Source organism: Kogia breviceps, chromosome 7 (assembly GCF_026419965.1).
Source record: "Kogia breviceps isolate mKogBre1 chromosome 7, mKogBre1 haplotype 1, whole genome shotgun sequence".
NCBI lineage: Eukaryota > Metazoa > Chordata > Mammalia > Artiodactyla > Physeteridae > Kogia > Kogia breviceps.
Genome location: NC_081316.1, coordinates 27,339,840 through 27,357,663, shown reverse-complemented (window position 1 = coordinate 27,357,663; position 17,824 = coordinate 27,339,840). Strand labels below are relative to the sequence as shown.

General features: G+C 33.4%; 1 protein-coding gene across 1 annotated transcript in view; it reads right to left on the bottom strand.

The window, feature by feature from the left end:
- DCDC1 (doublecortin domain containing 1) overlaps window positions 1-17,824 on the bottom strand; it is a 458,528-nt gene that overhangs the window by 334,398 nt on the left and 106,306 nt on the right. The window contains 1 exon segment of the mRNA XM_067038066.1: window positions 12,478-12,644. Coding sequence (XP_066894167.1) covers window positions 12,478-12,644 — 167 coding nt within the window.

Below are 17,824 nucleotides of genomic sequence, written 5' to 3'. Positions count from 1 at the left end.
AAAACAGAAATAAAGATCAATGGAACAGGACAGAAAGCCCAAGGATAAACCCACACACGTATGGTCACCTTACCTTTGATAAAGGAGGGAAGGATATACAGTGGAGAAAAGAAAGCCTCTCAATATGTGGTGCTGGGAAAACTGGACAGCTACATGTAAAAGTATGAAATTAGAACACTCCCTAACACCATACACAAAAATAAACTCAAAATGGGTTAAAGACCTAAATGTAAGGCCAGACACTATCAAACTCTTAGAGGAAAACATAGGCAGAACACTCTATGACATAAATCACAGCAAGATCCTTTTGACCCACCTCCTAGAGTAATGGAAATAAAAACAAAAATCAACAAATGGGACTTAATGAAACTTAAAAGCTTTTGCACAGCAAAGGATACCATAAACAAGACCAAGAGGCAACCCTCAGAATGGGAGAAAACAGTTGCAAATGATGCAAATGACAAAGGATTAATCTCCAAAATTTATAAGCAACTCATGCAGCTCAATAACAAAAAAACAAACAACCCAATCCAAAAATGGACAGAAGACCTAATAGAAATTTCTCCAAAGAAGATATACAGATTGCCAACAAACACATGAAAGAATGCTCAACATCATTAATCATTAGAGAAATGCAAATCAAAACTACAATGAGATATCATCTCATACCGGTCAGAAAGGCCATCATCAAAAAAATCTAGAAACAATAAATTCTGGAGAGGGTGTGGAGAAAAGGGAACCCTCTTGCACTGTTGGTGGGAATGTAAACTGATACAGCCACTATGCAGAACAGTATGGAGGTTCCTTAAAAAACTACAAATACAACTACCATACGACCCAGCAATCCCACTACTGGGCATATACCTTAAGAAAACCATAATTTAGGGCTTCCCTGGTGGTGCAGTGGTTGAGAATCCGCCTGCCGATGCAGGAGACACGGGTTCGTGCCCTGGTCCGGGAAGATCCCACATGCCGCGGAGCAGCTGGGCCCGTGAGCCATGGCCGCTGAGCCTGCGCGTCCAGAGCCTGTGCTCCGCAATGGGAGAGGCCACAACAGTGAGAGGCCCGCATACGGCAAAAAAAAAAAAAAAAGAAAACCATAATTTAAAGAGTCATGTACCAAAATGTTCATTGCAGCTCTATTTACAATAGCCAGGACATGGAAGCAACCTAAGTGTCCATCAACAGATGAATGGATAAAGAAGATGTGGTACATATATACAATGGAATATTATTCAGGCACAGAAAGAAACGAAATTGAGTTATTTGTAGTGAGGTGGTTGGACCTAGAGTCTGTCATACAGAGTGAAGTAAGGCAGAAAGAGAAAAACAAATACTGTATGCTAACACATATATATGGAATCTTAAAAAAGAAAATGGTTCTGATGAACCTAGGGGCAGGACAGGAATAAAGACGCAGATATGGAGAATGGACTTGAGCACACGGGGAGGGGGAAGGATAAGCTGGGACGAAGTAAGAGAGTAGCATTGACATATATACACTACCAAATGTAAGATAGAGAGCTACTGGGAAGCAGCCGCATAGCACAGGGAGATCAGCTCGGTGCTCTGTGACCACCTAGAGGGGTGGGATAGGGAAGGTGGGATGGAGACGCAAGAGGGAGGGGATATGGGGATATATGGATGTATATGGCTGATTCACTTTGCTGTGCAGTGGAAACTAGCACAACATTGTGAAGAAATTATACTCCAATAAAGATATTAAAAATAATAAAATTATATGGGAAAGCTCTTCTTTAACAATCAGAAGGTTACCTGTTCCTTTTTCTCATCAACTTCATATATTTCTATCCCATTTCTACTTTAACAGAAACACTTTTATAACAAGGAAATATTCAGAGCCCTACAAGAAGTTTATGGCACCAACATTTCAAAATGTCCCTCTGTTTGATATCCTGGAGCTTTTTACACTCCGGGGTGAAGCACCAGAGTAGATTCAGGATAAGGGAGAGGTGTGTTTTGCCTAAGGATGATGGCAGATGGGAAAGGAGAAGTGGCATGCACCTCTGCTGCAGGCACATTCTCAGGGAGGATAATTTTAGTAAAAAGTACATATGAAAGTTGAATATCTAGTCAGTCATTCCTTAAAACTACCCCTTTTTGGTCTATGTGTACCTGCAGAGAAACAACACCAGTTGTGACTTAACGCCCCCTCCCCCAATAAACCTTTCTGGGAAGGAACACAGAAGGGCAGAAATATGAGTATCTGAGCCCCTTTAGCCAAAAGGCTGGGCGTTATCTAAAAGAATTAGTTAAATTATCTGGCCTCAACCAACTTTAGTTTTTACCATTTCCCGACTACCATGAGTGGTACCTTGTGTGAAAGGTCAAATCAGATTTAGACAAACATTTTTAAATACTTTTTTCCATACCTTGTCTAGAGTGTGTGTGAATTTGCTTTCTTGAAAAATGTATCTCCTTCCTAAAGTAAACTCTAGGGTATGGTTTCCAAACTAAGTGACTTTCATTCCCCATCTACAGTCCTCAAACATTCCAAGATCTCAGATGCTTCAATCCTGAGGCTGAGGAAGGCTTTTGTCCTCAGTCTTGTACTCAAAACAGGCCACAAATTTAGCATTTTTCCTTACCTCCTAATAAAGTTATACATACAGTCAAAGAGATACAGTGACAGAGTCAACCAAAGAGACAGCTGTTATAAAACTTTTGTCCCATCACCAGACCAAGCTACCTATATGGATTATGAATTAATATTTTTATGAATCTTGTAATACAAAAAGTAGAACAATTATGTCTTATTAGGGAGGAGTTGTTGATAGAGTTAATTTTAAGTGTAGTCATGTAAAATACATCCAACGGTTTTAAAATCTTGTTTTGACATTTTAAAATTATTTAATATACTGTGAGCCTCCAAAAAATATGGATCAACCTCAACGTCTGAAAAGTCTTATCTATACCCACTGCTCTATTTCTTCAACATCAGTTCTTTCTTTAACCCTATTCACTCTTAAGATTTCATCATCTTTCAAAGGCCACCAATAACCTTTTTTGTACCAAGTATGACCTGTTTGAAAATAATATCTTACTCCCAACTTCATGCCATTGCCTGTATGAGTCTCTTTTTAAAACCTCCTCATATTTCAGTTATTGAAGCATAACTTACCTACTCTAACAGCAATGATGGGGCTCTAGTCCCATTACAACTCTACCTCAATTGCCTTATCTACAACATTAATAATAAAGGTATCACTTATATGCTGAATCTAAAAAGTCAAACTCATAGAAACAAAGAATGGAAAAGTGGGTGCAAGGGGCTGGGGGTAGGGAAAATAGGGAGAGGTTGGTAAGAGAGTACAAACTTTCAGCTATAAGATGAATAAGGTCTGAGGATCTAATGTAAAACATGGTGACTATAGCTGATAACACTGTATTATGTAACTGAAATGTGCTCAAAGAGTTGAACTTAAATGTTCTCACATACATATAAATATAAATATATAAATAAATATATATATATATATATATACACACAAGGTGATGTACATGTTAACTAGATGGTGAGAATTCTTTTACAATATATATGTCAAATTAACACAATGTAGACTTTAAATGTCCTATAATTTTATTTGTCAGTTATACCTCAGTAAAGCAGAAAAATTAATAATAAAGATGATGATGAATGATGATAGCTAACACATACTGGCCACTTACTATGTCCTAGGTACTATGTTAAGAGTTTTATATACATTAACTATTTATTTCTCACAACAACACAATGAGGTATTATTAATACTGTTACTCTTATTATTATCTGTAAGATGAGAGGACTGTACTAGATGGCCTCCAAAGTTCATTGCGGCCTTAAAATGCTTTTATTCTACTTTTTACCTTTTTTAAATTTAAGTTCACGTATAACATATAATCTATACCATATTTTTTAGCACTTAATTATATACTTATAAGCATATTTCCTAATAGTTTCATGTGGGTATGTTTTATCTCCAGAACAAGAATGTAAGCTTCCTAAAGGCAAGGTCTGGGATAGTTCTCCTGTATCTTCAACACTGGCTAACACACAGACTGAGCTCCTTAGGAGTATTCAACACTTTATCATTTGAGTCTGTCTTCTTTGCCTCTCTATTTCTCGGGGAGGAGGAAAGGGAATCTTTTCGCACCAAACAAGACAAGATTAATTCAGTGACTGCCAGAATGATAGTCCTTAAGGACACCTCACTATATAGTTTATTGATAGGGATCCTGAGAGACACTGCAACCCCTAAAGGTGTCCATCTGGTGGTTGGATGGTGAATACACTGTGCCCTAGGGCTGTGTGTGTCTCTGTGTGTGTGTGTGTGTGTGTGTGTTTCATAATTTATTTTGTTTTGTGAAGACTAGGTTACCTTATCTACCCAACGCCAAATTAAAACCAGATCATGATAAAAGATCCTTTGTCTTTGTGTTAGTCATAGAATGTGGAATCCAGGGCCAGAAGTATAATCAGGATTTTAAAATTTTATTTAATTTTTTATTTTTTTTACTTAAAATTAATTTAAATTGTGAAACCACATGGGGATAGTGTATTGAGCAGTATGGCTTTAGAAGATATAACTCACCTGTGGCTTGCCAAGCCTGAAGACTAGCACCTTTCTAGTGCCTTTTATTTATGCTATCACTCTGTTCTCTGATACTTTCAACATTTACTTCCCAGTGACATACACTGAGTGCTGATGAATGGACTCTTGCCCTATTCTTTTTCCATGCATGATTGGCTCTGTTTAGGAACTTGAAATCTTAAATGTAACAGGATGCTAATTATTTTTTAGGAAATTATGTAAAATTGTTTTTCTGACATAGTTAATGAGAAAATTTGACGGAAGAGAGTAGTAAATTAATGTTATACTCATTTCCATCTGCTGTTACATACATAAAATATAAGCAAATAATGAATTATATTATTTGAAAATCAGCAATATGTTGTTATGATTGACGTTTATTCAAGCTATGCTATTAAAAACAGGTGAGAGAAAACCACATTTCTCTTAATAAAATAAAGCAACTATTTCCAGAATGTTTACACTTAAGAGTCTCCCTTTCATCAATCAGTAGTCAGACTTAATAATCAAAGACTTTAACTATCAATTACTCACAACATTGATCAATTAGAATAGAAAATACTAGTCAATCCTCAAGACAGTTGTTTTTCCTCCCCCTAAGAATATGCCTTCAATACTGTTTTAGCTCTTCAAGGGAAAAAAAAATTCATATTCTTGTCCATTCACACAAACCTCTCAGGGAGCATTATTGTTTTGCAAGGAGGGGGCGGCAGGCAGGGGGCCCAGGATGTTGACGGAACAGATAGGATGTCAGGTGAAGATAGAATGCTGTGCCCTCTCTAACCAGCTGAAGACTCCGCATGATTGTTTTCTTACAAATAATACCTGTGGGTGTTGAAACTGTTCAGGGAATCTATCAAACACACTCTTTCACTTTGCTGCTGTAACTCTGTAAAATTTATTCTCATTTCAAAAGAGTCATAGGCAATAATACCTTTAGGTGGTTGAGTAATTTAAAAGAAAATTTGTCATGTCTACTTTCACTTACTTTACCAGAAAAATTCTATACTTATTTAGAGGTTTTAAGATGCAACATTTTCTACTCAGTACGATTAAAATCTCAAAATAAGAGCTCTTCATCTGATGAGTTGTCTTAAGTTAAATGTAAGTTGAGATAATATAATATTAGGATATTTGAGGATAAAACTTTGATCAGAAAAGGAAAATAAATTAATGTTACAATCATTTCCATTTTTTACAATTGTAGAAGTCATTCACACATAGATGTATGAGAACAGAAAATACCTAAATAGTATAATATTAGAAAAATGCATTACTAATATATTAATGCCAAATTATTTTTCTTATGGAAATGTGAAGGCCAAGGTCTATAAACTTATAAAAGTTATCTATACAAATTGAAAAATAAATGGGAGAATAAAAATAATAAACTTTCCAGATTAACTTTCCTTATTAAGTCATCAATACCTATATTAAGTTTTCTTTATATTAAGTATCATAAAACATTTAAATGCAGATTCAAAAAATTTTTCTATTATGCAATAGGCATTTTCAGTCACCAGTTCAGAGGGAGAAAGACCTCAGTAATGTATTTTACTGATTTTACTAATTTTTACTATTTTACTAATGTATTTTACATATTTCAAAATGTATTTTCCATATTAACTCATTCAAAAATATTATTAAATAATCTTTTAATTAATCAAGAAAAATAGAGATAATTAGCATTTTTTAAAGTGTTTATGTAAAGATGAAGACGTATTTTAAACAATCCACAAATGGAACTTACAGTTAATTAAAATTTTCAAAATCACATAAGCAGGAAAGTCTATTTTCTTACATAGTTATTTTTAAATTCCACTTTTCACTAAGTTGGCTCTTAATTTTTGAAGGAGTGTTTAATATTAAAAAAGATAATATTTTTAATTGAAAGGTATCCAACTGAGATGTCAATAAATTGTTTTTATATAATTGAATTATCTTGTAAAAACGGACAATCTTTAAGTCGAATTTTTTTCCAAAGTGAGTTATTTAATACAGAGTTTTCATGGTTAAAAAAAAAGTTCAATTTTGAACCACAAATACATATTTAACATTTGGTAGTGTAATTAATTCTAAGAAAATTAGAAAAAAATACAGATTTGAAAATTTTTTCCTGACCTGAACAGTTTTATGGCGAATCAAATGGAATGTTCCATGAAGATAAATGTGTCATGGATAAAGGAAGAAAAATAAACAGCATTTCAATATCATTTCTTTTTTATCCCATTGTCAGTTTTTTCTCCCTCTCTGCGATAATTACCTATGCACAAACTCTAGGTGGCAATATTGCACTTACTGTACTTTCAAGAAAATCGTCACAGTCGGTCCCCACATATTCTCTTTATCAACATTTTATGTGCCATGGATCTATAGCCTCTTATTATAAGTGTAATGAAGCAGAAGTTATTGAAGCATTTTATTGATTGCTCAGATCACAAGTTTACTGCCATACTGAATTGGCACCTTACTCGCTGAAGCAAACTGCTGACACCTTTTTTAAAAAGTGACAACTACATCTATTTCATGACCAGAAATCCATTTTCATCTCTATCAAGACAAGAATGCAATTTTCACTTCATTTAACTGATGTTAGGCCTTCTCAAAGCATGACACTTAGAAAAAGACACAAGTTTAAGGTCTTAAAATACTTCAAGTAACTAGAATGTAGCTTGGTTTTAGGGGGGAAAAATTCAACAATCACTCAAATCTATAAACAACCTAATATTCTAAAAAATTACCTATCAGAACCTTCAGTAGTAGTTTTCGTCTTGAAACATCTATAACATTGTTTTAATGTTTTAAATAGTAAATTATGTTTATATATTATAGATTTTGTTCCAAGGTTTCAAAGGACATCAAGAAGTTCAAAACTGGAATATTTTGGGTATTGCTCCTGGAAGGCTAAATCAAGAAAAGAGCTCAATTTTTAATATATAGATAAATGGGGATCTGATGTATAGCAAGTGACCACAGTTAACAGTACTGTATTATATATTGAAAAGTTGCTAAGAGAGTAGATCTTGAATGTCCTCACTGCAAAAACAAGATATGTTAATTATGTGAGGTGACAGAGGTGTTAACTAATCCTACTGCGGTGATCATGTCACAATACATAAGTGTATAAAATAATCACATTGGATACCCTGAACTTACACAGTGTTATATGTCAATTATCTCTCAATAAAGCTAGAAAAAAAAAGTAGCTGGTATACTAAGGAAAAAGCATATATAGAAAATGAAATAGAAACAGTTTTTCCTTCAATAATGTTAGGACCAATAAATGATTTTGATTGACCTACAACACAGATCTGAAAAGACAAACTCTCAACACTTCTTTTATGGGAAATTAAAATATTAGATTCCTTAAAGATACTTTTTGTAATAAACAAATTCTGTCAGCACTAAATGTAATTCAAGCACATTTTGAACTGAATTTATTCTGAATAGAATTATATTATTATTATTGCTTTTATATCTAAGTACCAAACTTATTGAAAAGTGTGGGTAAAGCGAACCAATATTAACTTAGGAATTCTTTTAACAAACTATAAGTGCTTTGGTAGAAGTTAGTCTAATGTAATAATAAAATACATTTCAGGTTTAAACTGCAAAACCAATATATGCTGATGTTGGATGGTCATTTCCTCATCTAATTATATGCCCACACAATAAAGTTACAGTACAGTTCCAGTTTAAAAAGTGAAACTTAATCTTTGAAATAGAAACTTAGTATCTGAGATTTTTAAACCTAATGCATCAAATATGGAACATTAGAATATAATAGCATTCAAAAAAGTACCTTGCTTAAATTACTAAACAAAAAGGACCATATACACCCCCAAAAAAATCACTCAGGTAGAAAATTACAATTTTCAACAAACTTCATTAAGTAATGACCTATTACAAATAGCCTAAGTACCTATTTCCAAATTAAAATTACAGAAATAAAACATTTCCCTGCAGTTTCAGACATAAATAGAAATTGTCATTTCTTTCAATATACTGCCAAAGTTTAGAAATATCCCAAGAGTTTAAGAAATATTTAAGGATATTTTTCTGATTATTTTAAAAAATCTGTCAAACAAGCTAAAATTTAATTTCAAAGTTCATCATTTCTTTCAAAAGTGCTGAAAGTTAGGAGTAGTACTAAACATTCCTTCAAATTTTTTCATGTCTTAACTACCAGAGGGACTATGATTTTCTTCATAATTAAGATGATGGTTGTTAAGACATTATAGTTAGATACTCATTTCCTTTGTGTCTCCCTGAATTTCAGAAATGACTATACAAACGACAACAACTGTTAGACCACACTGTGAACCACTTTAAAGGATCAAAACTGTGTGTTTATGAGTTCTTTTAAAAACCGTATTTTAAAAGAAGAGTGCTATGCCTTCGCTATGTAAAAGTCTCCAGGAATTTTGTTGCTTGGGGGAAAAAAATTCAAAGGAGTATCAAAATTAGGAAGACATTTCCAGAATTATCTATTTCTCAAAAATCAGGTTCGTACTTAAGATCAGCCGTTCCAAATCATTATTTATATGGCCTCCTGGCACAGCTCCATGGACTTTTACGGATCTCTACAGTGCTGCTGAACAGACTGACATATATTTTGTTTACTCACAGCGACTAAAAGCTCTATGGAGGATCATAAATAAAGAAGATCATGTTTAAAAATCACTAATATCATTTTAAAAGGTAGTGCAGGGTTGTGTTTTGGCCTCTGTTTAGCTGTGTTAGGCCTATGAATGACAGCTTCCCTGCTTGAAGCACACAGAAAGCACAGCCTTCCTCATTCACTGACAGGACTGTGGCCTTTTCACACGTTCCCTCCACAGCAGTGTTTGTCCCCAAACACTGGAACTCCACACAATGGCATTCCTACTTCAACACCCCACCATCAGCACCACCACATAACAAGAATGCTAATGAGATGGAACGGCCCTGTCGCTGAAAGTGTTAACTGCATTTCATAGGAAAGCATTTACACGACTTCAAAGATCACCAATTAAATACATTCTGCTTAGCTCTGAGCAATTTCTAAAATGTTTCCACTTTTAAGGAACTAAATGTGATAAATGTAAGACTAAGTGACTTTATGCTGTCCTGAATATAATATCTCATTTTATATACACGAATCAGTATATTTTTAAGACCATATTAATGTAGTGGGCTTAATTCAGTTGCATGCTTGTAATAGACAAGTTAAAGTTAAAAACTGAAAAGTGAGTAAGTTTGTAAACATAAAACCGGGAGTTCTGACTCTTCTTTTAAAGCTCTGTTATCACAATTTATTTAAAAGAAATTTCCTTGGGGAATTCCAAAACATCAATTTAAAGCCTACAAACTTTTGACAGAATCCTGGTAAAACAATGTTGTTGTCTTTATATATGATCTCAGAAGTGGAATAAGTGGAAATGATATCAAGAGGTCATAGAATTCTATAATTTATAAGCTTAGGCTTGTTAAGGAAATAGGAATTATCATCCATTTTACCAAAAGCAATCTTATATAAAACTAAACAGAAAAGGCTATCCCTAAGGTCAAATGAAGTAAATGCAGTTCAAATAAAGTTAATTAATGCTAAGAGGAATATTTGCTAAGAAATCTTACTCACAAATAAAGCTACCGCCAGACTTAACACTTAACCACTGATGACTCGATAATGGTACCACTTCAGTGACTTTTATGAAGATTGCAGATAATTTTAAATTGTCATGATATAACAATACAAAAGAAAAGAGACTCGAGAATACATATAATTGGGTATACCTAAAAGAAATGGGAATTTGCATGGAAATGCATAATAGGCAAATTTCTTTTTTTTTCTTCAATTTTGTATTTTAAAATAAAACTTAACCAGGTGTCATATAAAAACTGTTGAGTGAAAAACTTTAAGTTATTATAAGTGTGCAAAATAAAAAGGTTTAGTTAGAAATGGCAAAGAGCCTAGATTCTTAAAATATTCCTAAATTTGGCATAATGTTGAAAGTCATAATGTTGATGATATAGACAATCAGATGCTCAGACATTCAGAGACGCTAAAAATGTTAATTTTGTTCACATTTACATTTAATATTTCTTTTAATAAGATGTATTTCTCATCAACTTTGAGTGATAAAGAAAATTTTTAAACCAAAGCAGTAATTCTTAAAGCATTTTCTTCTCACAATACAAGGAACTTTTCAGTCCAGTACAATTGTTTATATCTACTTAAACTTTTAAATGTTTAGAACAATGGAAGAGAAAACAAACATGCCACAACTACTTTCTGAGCTATTTATTATCTCTAACACCCTCACTTTAAATGAAACTTATGTTTCTTTTTTTTTAGATTTGATTTAAATTGTTCAAATTTTTTTAGATTTGATTTAAACAATGCTTTTCTTGCATTGGAGAATCGTCTCATGTTTTCTTAACATTAAATAATTTTAAACTGTCAAATTAGTAGAATCAAGCCATTTAATACCAAATAAATGACTGTAATTAAATTGGTCATAATGCATAGTATAATATCATTGTATCCTAAAAGTTAAATATTTCTGTTAAAATGACTTAATCTGAATACAAAAAAAAATGTTTTACACCAGTTTTTATATATGATATTAGCTTAATAAAGATATTAAAAATAAGTTTGGATTTTTATTTCTTTTATTTATTATTATAAATAGCCTTATCTATGATAATAATCCCATTTCTGGATACACTGACATAATTAACTTGGAAACTAACCACTTTTTGAGAATGAAAGTTTCTCACGGGGAGATGTTTCTCGCTAGTTCTGGATACCTTAGTTCAAGAATTTCTTCTAGTCAATACAAGTTGTTCTTTTCCTAACCAGACAGCAGGAGGTGCTGTGTGAACACTGAGACTGAATCCCATTCCCACCTCCCCTCCCCCTGCATACAGAGAATAATAGCATGATGCTTTCAAAATATTCATTTTTCAGCAGCCTGTGGTCTGAGATAATGAGCCCTGTTCTAAACTGGAAATTCCCAGTTAGAAATGTAAAACCTAGACCTTACTTAATGTGGTAAAATGTATGCTTAACTTCTTAAGATCAAGTGCAGAGGATTGTAAAATTGTGGCAACTTCATTTTTATTTTATAAACAGCATCAATCATTCTGCTTTACAATATGAATTCTACTTTAAGATAAATCAAAGTCCCTATAGGTAGTAACATAAATATCAAAGTTTTCACATACATACCCCCTTCTTCCCCAACACATACAGACTCTGTCTCTCTCTCTCTGTCTCTCTCTCTCTCTCTCCCTCTCTTTCTCTTTCTCTTTCGGTCTCACAATTATAGAATAGAAACTTAGAAATTAAAGGACAAAATCTAGTTTAAACAAATTCAAATACATTAATTCTATTCTTATACTTTCAGATCCGGAAACATACAAGTTAAATAAGTATAAATGAAATAAGTTACTCTTGACATGAAGTTAATTCACAATTTCATTTCCCAGAATATGACTGGTTATATTTTAGCCCATCTTCTACAATAGCAAGTCTAATTTCATACTGGAAAAAAAAATAGAAGGGTGAACATTTAAAGCTTCAGATGCTTTAGGAGCTATTCATTTTCTTATTTAAAGTAACTGTCTGGAGAATTTCCACATAAGAGCTGCCTTCGCTTTGCACAGTATGCAGCAAGAAAAGATGAGACATATAACATCCCACAGCAAAAGATAGATACAATTAGCCCCATTATTGTTGGCTTTGAGATTACAGAAGAAGCATTTTGGCTCCCAAACGGGCACTGAGCTCACGAAATACATGTCACAGTTCTTTTATGACATGATGCCAATCATTGCCTCTATACAACCAAGTACATTTTAAAACATACAATAAAGCAGTTTTTAAAGAGGGATGACTCACCTGTTTATAATATTTTTTTGCAGACTTTAATCGTTGGTACAAGGCCAAAAGAACTCCTTGGATGTACATCTTAGCTCCTGAGGGGCTGAAACCTTCTCCCTTAGAGACCCAAACTGGTCCCCGCAAAGGTGTGATGGAATTTTGCAGGCATTTTTCAAGCAGAGGAACTATACGAGAAAATAAGGGAAAATAAATTCTTTTGACCCAAACGAGATACACTGCCTGGAACACAGCCCCAGTACCAGAGCTAACTCTTAACATCTATTATTTATATGTGACCTGGGTTAAGTCATAAAGAGGCAATTCCTGCATTACTAGTGGCCACCATGAAGGATGTATTTATATTGAGACACCCCCCATGCAAGACTCATAAGCTTTGTGAGCACACCTGAATAGTTCTGAAGTGTGCCTAACTAGCTGCACAGAGTGTCATGGTGTGCACTGATTGCCTTATCTTCTCATTTATCACAGATGAGTTGGAACCAACCTTGCTGAAATCTACTTGCATTGTCCTGATAAAATTGTATGATCCATGTTGTTTCTGTATATAGCTTCCCGTAGAGGGGTCTATATACCTAAAACATCACATCCGGGAATTATTCATAAAATATAATCCACACCTTTATAAGCCATCCTATTCAAGTCTTTTCATTGCCATCACTTAAATAACCCATAAAACAGGGTGGCAAGGCTGTTTAAAAATAAGGGAGAGGATCTTAAGCAAGCATTTACCATACCTTTTTGTTTTTAAGCTTCTGGGGTATAAACTAGTCAAAGATTTAGGGATGCTATTCCAGTATGCATTTTGTAAACAGAGGATATTTACCTGTGGGTCTGTATTGCAACATCCATATGGACTTGACAGACATGTTTGTACACTTTTTCACACGATTAGCTTATAAAGTCTTTCTAGTGTAAAATAGTCAAATAACATGGCAGCTAGCTAACACTTTTCAAGATTTAATTTCCCTCTGAAATGCCAGAAATAAAGAAATTTTAAAAATCTTAAGCACACTTGGGCACCCAGAAAAATGAAAGGATGTCACTTTTTTTAAACTTTGTCTTTAAGTATATACATGTGACACAACATAAACATACAAAATAACTATATGGCTTGGCGACCTTATTCTAATACATACTTCTACTGGAAAAGAAATTAGATAGATCACCAGCAAAGAAAATACATCCGTGTCATTGGTTATGTTATATGTTGCATATTTTATGCAGAGAGGCCTAGCGTAGCAATCTGGAAATTGAATTACAATTAGGTTCAGCTGAGCTGCTGAGAGGCTGAGTTATGCAAATGGCCTTTGCTACTGGTATTCTGCTGATTTCTGTTCTTAGTAAAAAAGTTATGGGTTTTATGGCACTAAGTTCTACAACTCTCTATCAAAGCACAATTTAAATTCCTTCTAACATATTCATCACTAAGGAAAACATTGGAAATAGAGTTTAAGATTTTCTAAGACTACTGTAAATAAAGTTAAAAGGAAATCATGACCCAGTGATTATTTAGACATCTTCAGATGTGTGCATGAAATTCACTCACCAAACTGAGAAACTAATTCCTAAAATTCACATATCGAAACTATTCTTACATTCCTGGAACAATAGCTACTCTCTATAAGTTTTATCACAACAGATATCTCAAACATTTAAAAACTATTAGGTCACATACAGTACTAAAGAAATAAAAAAAGAAGTAAACTTAGTTTTAGAATTATAACTCTTTAATATTTAAAAAATGTATAATACAAATTAATTTTGCTTAAAATGTTTCCTAAAGAAACCCAGTTTAAGAATCAACAGTGCTTTTAGCTAGCTACAACATTCATGTGTTACTATGCATTGAATTTTAATTTGTAAACTTTTAATCGGTACACTCATTGAACTTAGTACAGTTTTTATACATGGAAAGGCATCACATAAACAGCTGTTAAATTGAAAAAACATTAAGTAAATTGAGAAGTAAGTAATAAACTTGAATGATTTACATCCAAGATTTAATCTTGAATTTAAACCTAAGAACATTTTATCAGATTCTCTAGTCTTCCAGCTTTATTCATCGATGCTGGTCACAAAGTAACTTTCAAATTCTTTATGCCAGGCCAAAGGATTCCAGAAAAGAATTTCATAGATTTTCTAACACAAAACTCTACTCTTTTTCAGGGTTTTTACTTTCTATAAGAATTTAAGAAAAAATACAGCTTAGAGAAAAAAATACAAATTATATCAAAACACAAGCAGTGTCAGAGTTGATATAGGATGGAAAACAGCTCCCATGCTCCACATGATTTATGTAATTAGGAATACTATGGAAACCAGAAACAGCAAAGCAAAGAAAGCAGTATTCACAAGCAGGTTTTATAAGGGACTTCAGAATCTGCTCTGAACTTGTTGAATAATCTGTTCAGTATTCCAGAATCTCCCTGCTGGAAGCAGGGTCCTCATTATAACCACAAGAGCGCTAATAAAGGTTAGCCTCTGAACTAGGGATTAGAAGGCTCTTTCTTTTTGGAAGCTGCAAACTAGTAACTTTGATGATCTTCTTGAAAAGGAAGACAAAGCACACTCCAAGAACAAACAATGTTTCCACTAACTAGGAAGGTACAGAAAACATAAGAAAACGATACGCCTAAGCGCTTAGAAAGGAAGTATAAATAAGCTTAATATATTTGAAAAATAAAACTTATTAATCAGTTCAAATTAAAGAACTCTCCCTAAAAAAGAAGACTTGGCCTAAGATGATAGTTTTGAAATATAATAGAATAATTGATTTTTTAAAAAAGAGAAGTCAGTTGACTTTTCAACCTCAACCATAGATTTTAACATGAGTGAGAATTACTTTTTAAGCATTTTAGTGGATGTTCATAATATTCTATACTAAAAACTCATAAGTGTTCTTAACCAATGGTTTTATCTCTTTTACGTAGAGTTCTCCTTTTTCTGTTTCTGAAGCAAAACTTCATTCTGTTAAAGAAGACTACTGCCTATAGATGTGCAAGAAATAAGGGCAATGATTTAGCAAGGACAATAGACACTTTTCAACATTGGAAAGAGCATAATCCTACATGTTGCTATGAGCTAGCAAAGCCCATTATAGACACTCAATGAAAAAATTATGTCTTTTCCAGGGAATGAACCCTGGGATATTATTTTGTGTGTAAACCATGAGCTTCTCTTTCAAACTGCTACTCAGAAATATAGCCTCATTCAAGAGGTTAGCTGGCTCCCATTATCTTATGTTTCTTCGATTTTTGTATGCATAGCTACACATAGCATTTCTTCTGTGTTTGAGGCCTTTATTACAGGTGTTCTACCTATTGGCTCAAATTTACAGAATTTTGCTTTCCTGTAATTTCAATATTTCCTTTAAGCAAGTCCTCAACATTTTTATTACATAAATGATTTGGAAATTAATCATTCCTTAAATCTATCAATATGCATAGATTAGTCCAATGTGATCATTCCACGGGGATCCCTTCCATGGCTGGAAAGGTGAAGTTATATGGATGATAGCTTTTTATCCATTTTGTTTATTCTCAAGTCATGACTATAGGGCAAATTGAAATTAATCCAATGGTTTCAGTGGGTTTGGAGTTAAGACTGAGGATGTTGGGTAAATAGATCATGTAGCCAAAAGGAGTAACTTTACTGGACATAGTTAGTACTGAGCATTATGGGTAAATAGATCATATGATTAAAAGTAGTAGCTATATTAACTTCATAACTATTAACTGATACTTCTCTCACTCATGCTGTTCTATTTCCCTTGCATGTCTTCCCCCTTTCTTTCCACTTGTTAATATATTCTTGTCCTTCAAGGCTCATATCAATTGTCACTTCCAAAATATCTCAAGTTGTTTAGGCAGAATTAATTGTTTCATCCTCTATGTTTCCCAGAGTATTGTTTATACTTTTATTGTTCTCTTATTGATTTTTATTAATCCTTATCTTCTCCACTCCCACTTCCATCCTCCAGTAAATCACAAAATCTTTGGGGTTAGAGGGCATGGTTTTTTTTAGTTTGGTAAAAGAAGTCCCCAGTAAATGTCTACTGGATAAATAAATAGTACTTTGGGATATACTGTGGGCAGTCTTTTCGGTAAGTTTTAAGACCATGAGTACAACTATACATAATCACTTAGAATCTGTAACTTTCTGTGACCAAATGAAAATTTGATCAAAATTTGATAAATAAATACGAATGTACCAGAATTTTGAAGCACATTTAGGGTACGTACAATAGTTTTGTTTCAATCTTCCTTATAAAATTATCTTGAACATTAAAGAAGAAAATAAATATAAAAGGAAAACAGTACCATTTGGCAATGAAGAATTAACTAGCCAGGAGAAGACCAGAGCTGGCTATTTTTAAAGTCTTGGAAAATCCTTATGTACTTTATCCTAAATCATGCTACTGTGGGAAAAGGCACACAATAAAACTTAAATAACAGAGCAATAATATTAGATTAAGGTCAAAATAACTATTTTAAATAATAAAGGTAATTCCTTCTAAGAACTCCAAACACAATGAGTTCAAAAGCTAATCATAAGACAAACTGTTCAGTCTTCAAGAGGACCTTATACTAAAACCACTTCATCACTGATAAGAAGCTTGAACTTATTTGGATTCGTGATGGGTGCAGCATAAGAATTTTTGACAAGGAGCCAAAAGTTCCTCTAAAGAGAAACCTAATAGAAATTACCAAGAAGATATAGACTGGAATGTCCTGTCAAGTTCTATACTTAGTGAATGTATATCTCTCTCCAAAACCAACACCTGACATTTAAAGAGACATTTGGCACGCTGCATTTGAATCTACTGTGGAAAGCTAAAAATAGGACTTTTTAATCAATATATTTTTCAAGCACTGGAAATTATCAAAAGCTTTAATAACCTGCTTCCAATTAAAAATTAAAATTTGTGCCAATTAACTATCCAGCGTCATAATTTACATAATATTGTAATTTTCACATTTCAGTCAGAGTACATGAGACTATGAAAAAAAGGCACTGCCCAGAGCATAATTACCTATAAAGAAACTTCTATATGCTCTTTGGCAGAAAATTTCAGGTCGCAAGTCTCAAAAATACTCAGCTATTGTTAGCAGGACATCATGTGGAAATTTCCCACCAATTCAATTGAATTTTTTATTAATGAAGTTGATCTAAAATGTCTTTTTTGTATGATACAAGGTGAGTTCTTAAAAGACACCTAGAATTGACGGCTTCCCATCCAGGAAGTAGGCCTGGAGGGAGCTGAGCTAGGAAGGTGTGTATATGTTTTACTGTTCCTTATCCAGCTTTAGGTAGTAGTTGGAAAGCTCCCAGTCCGGGAGCAACC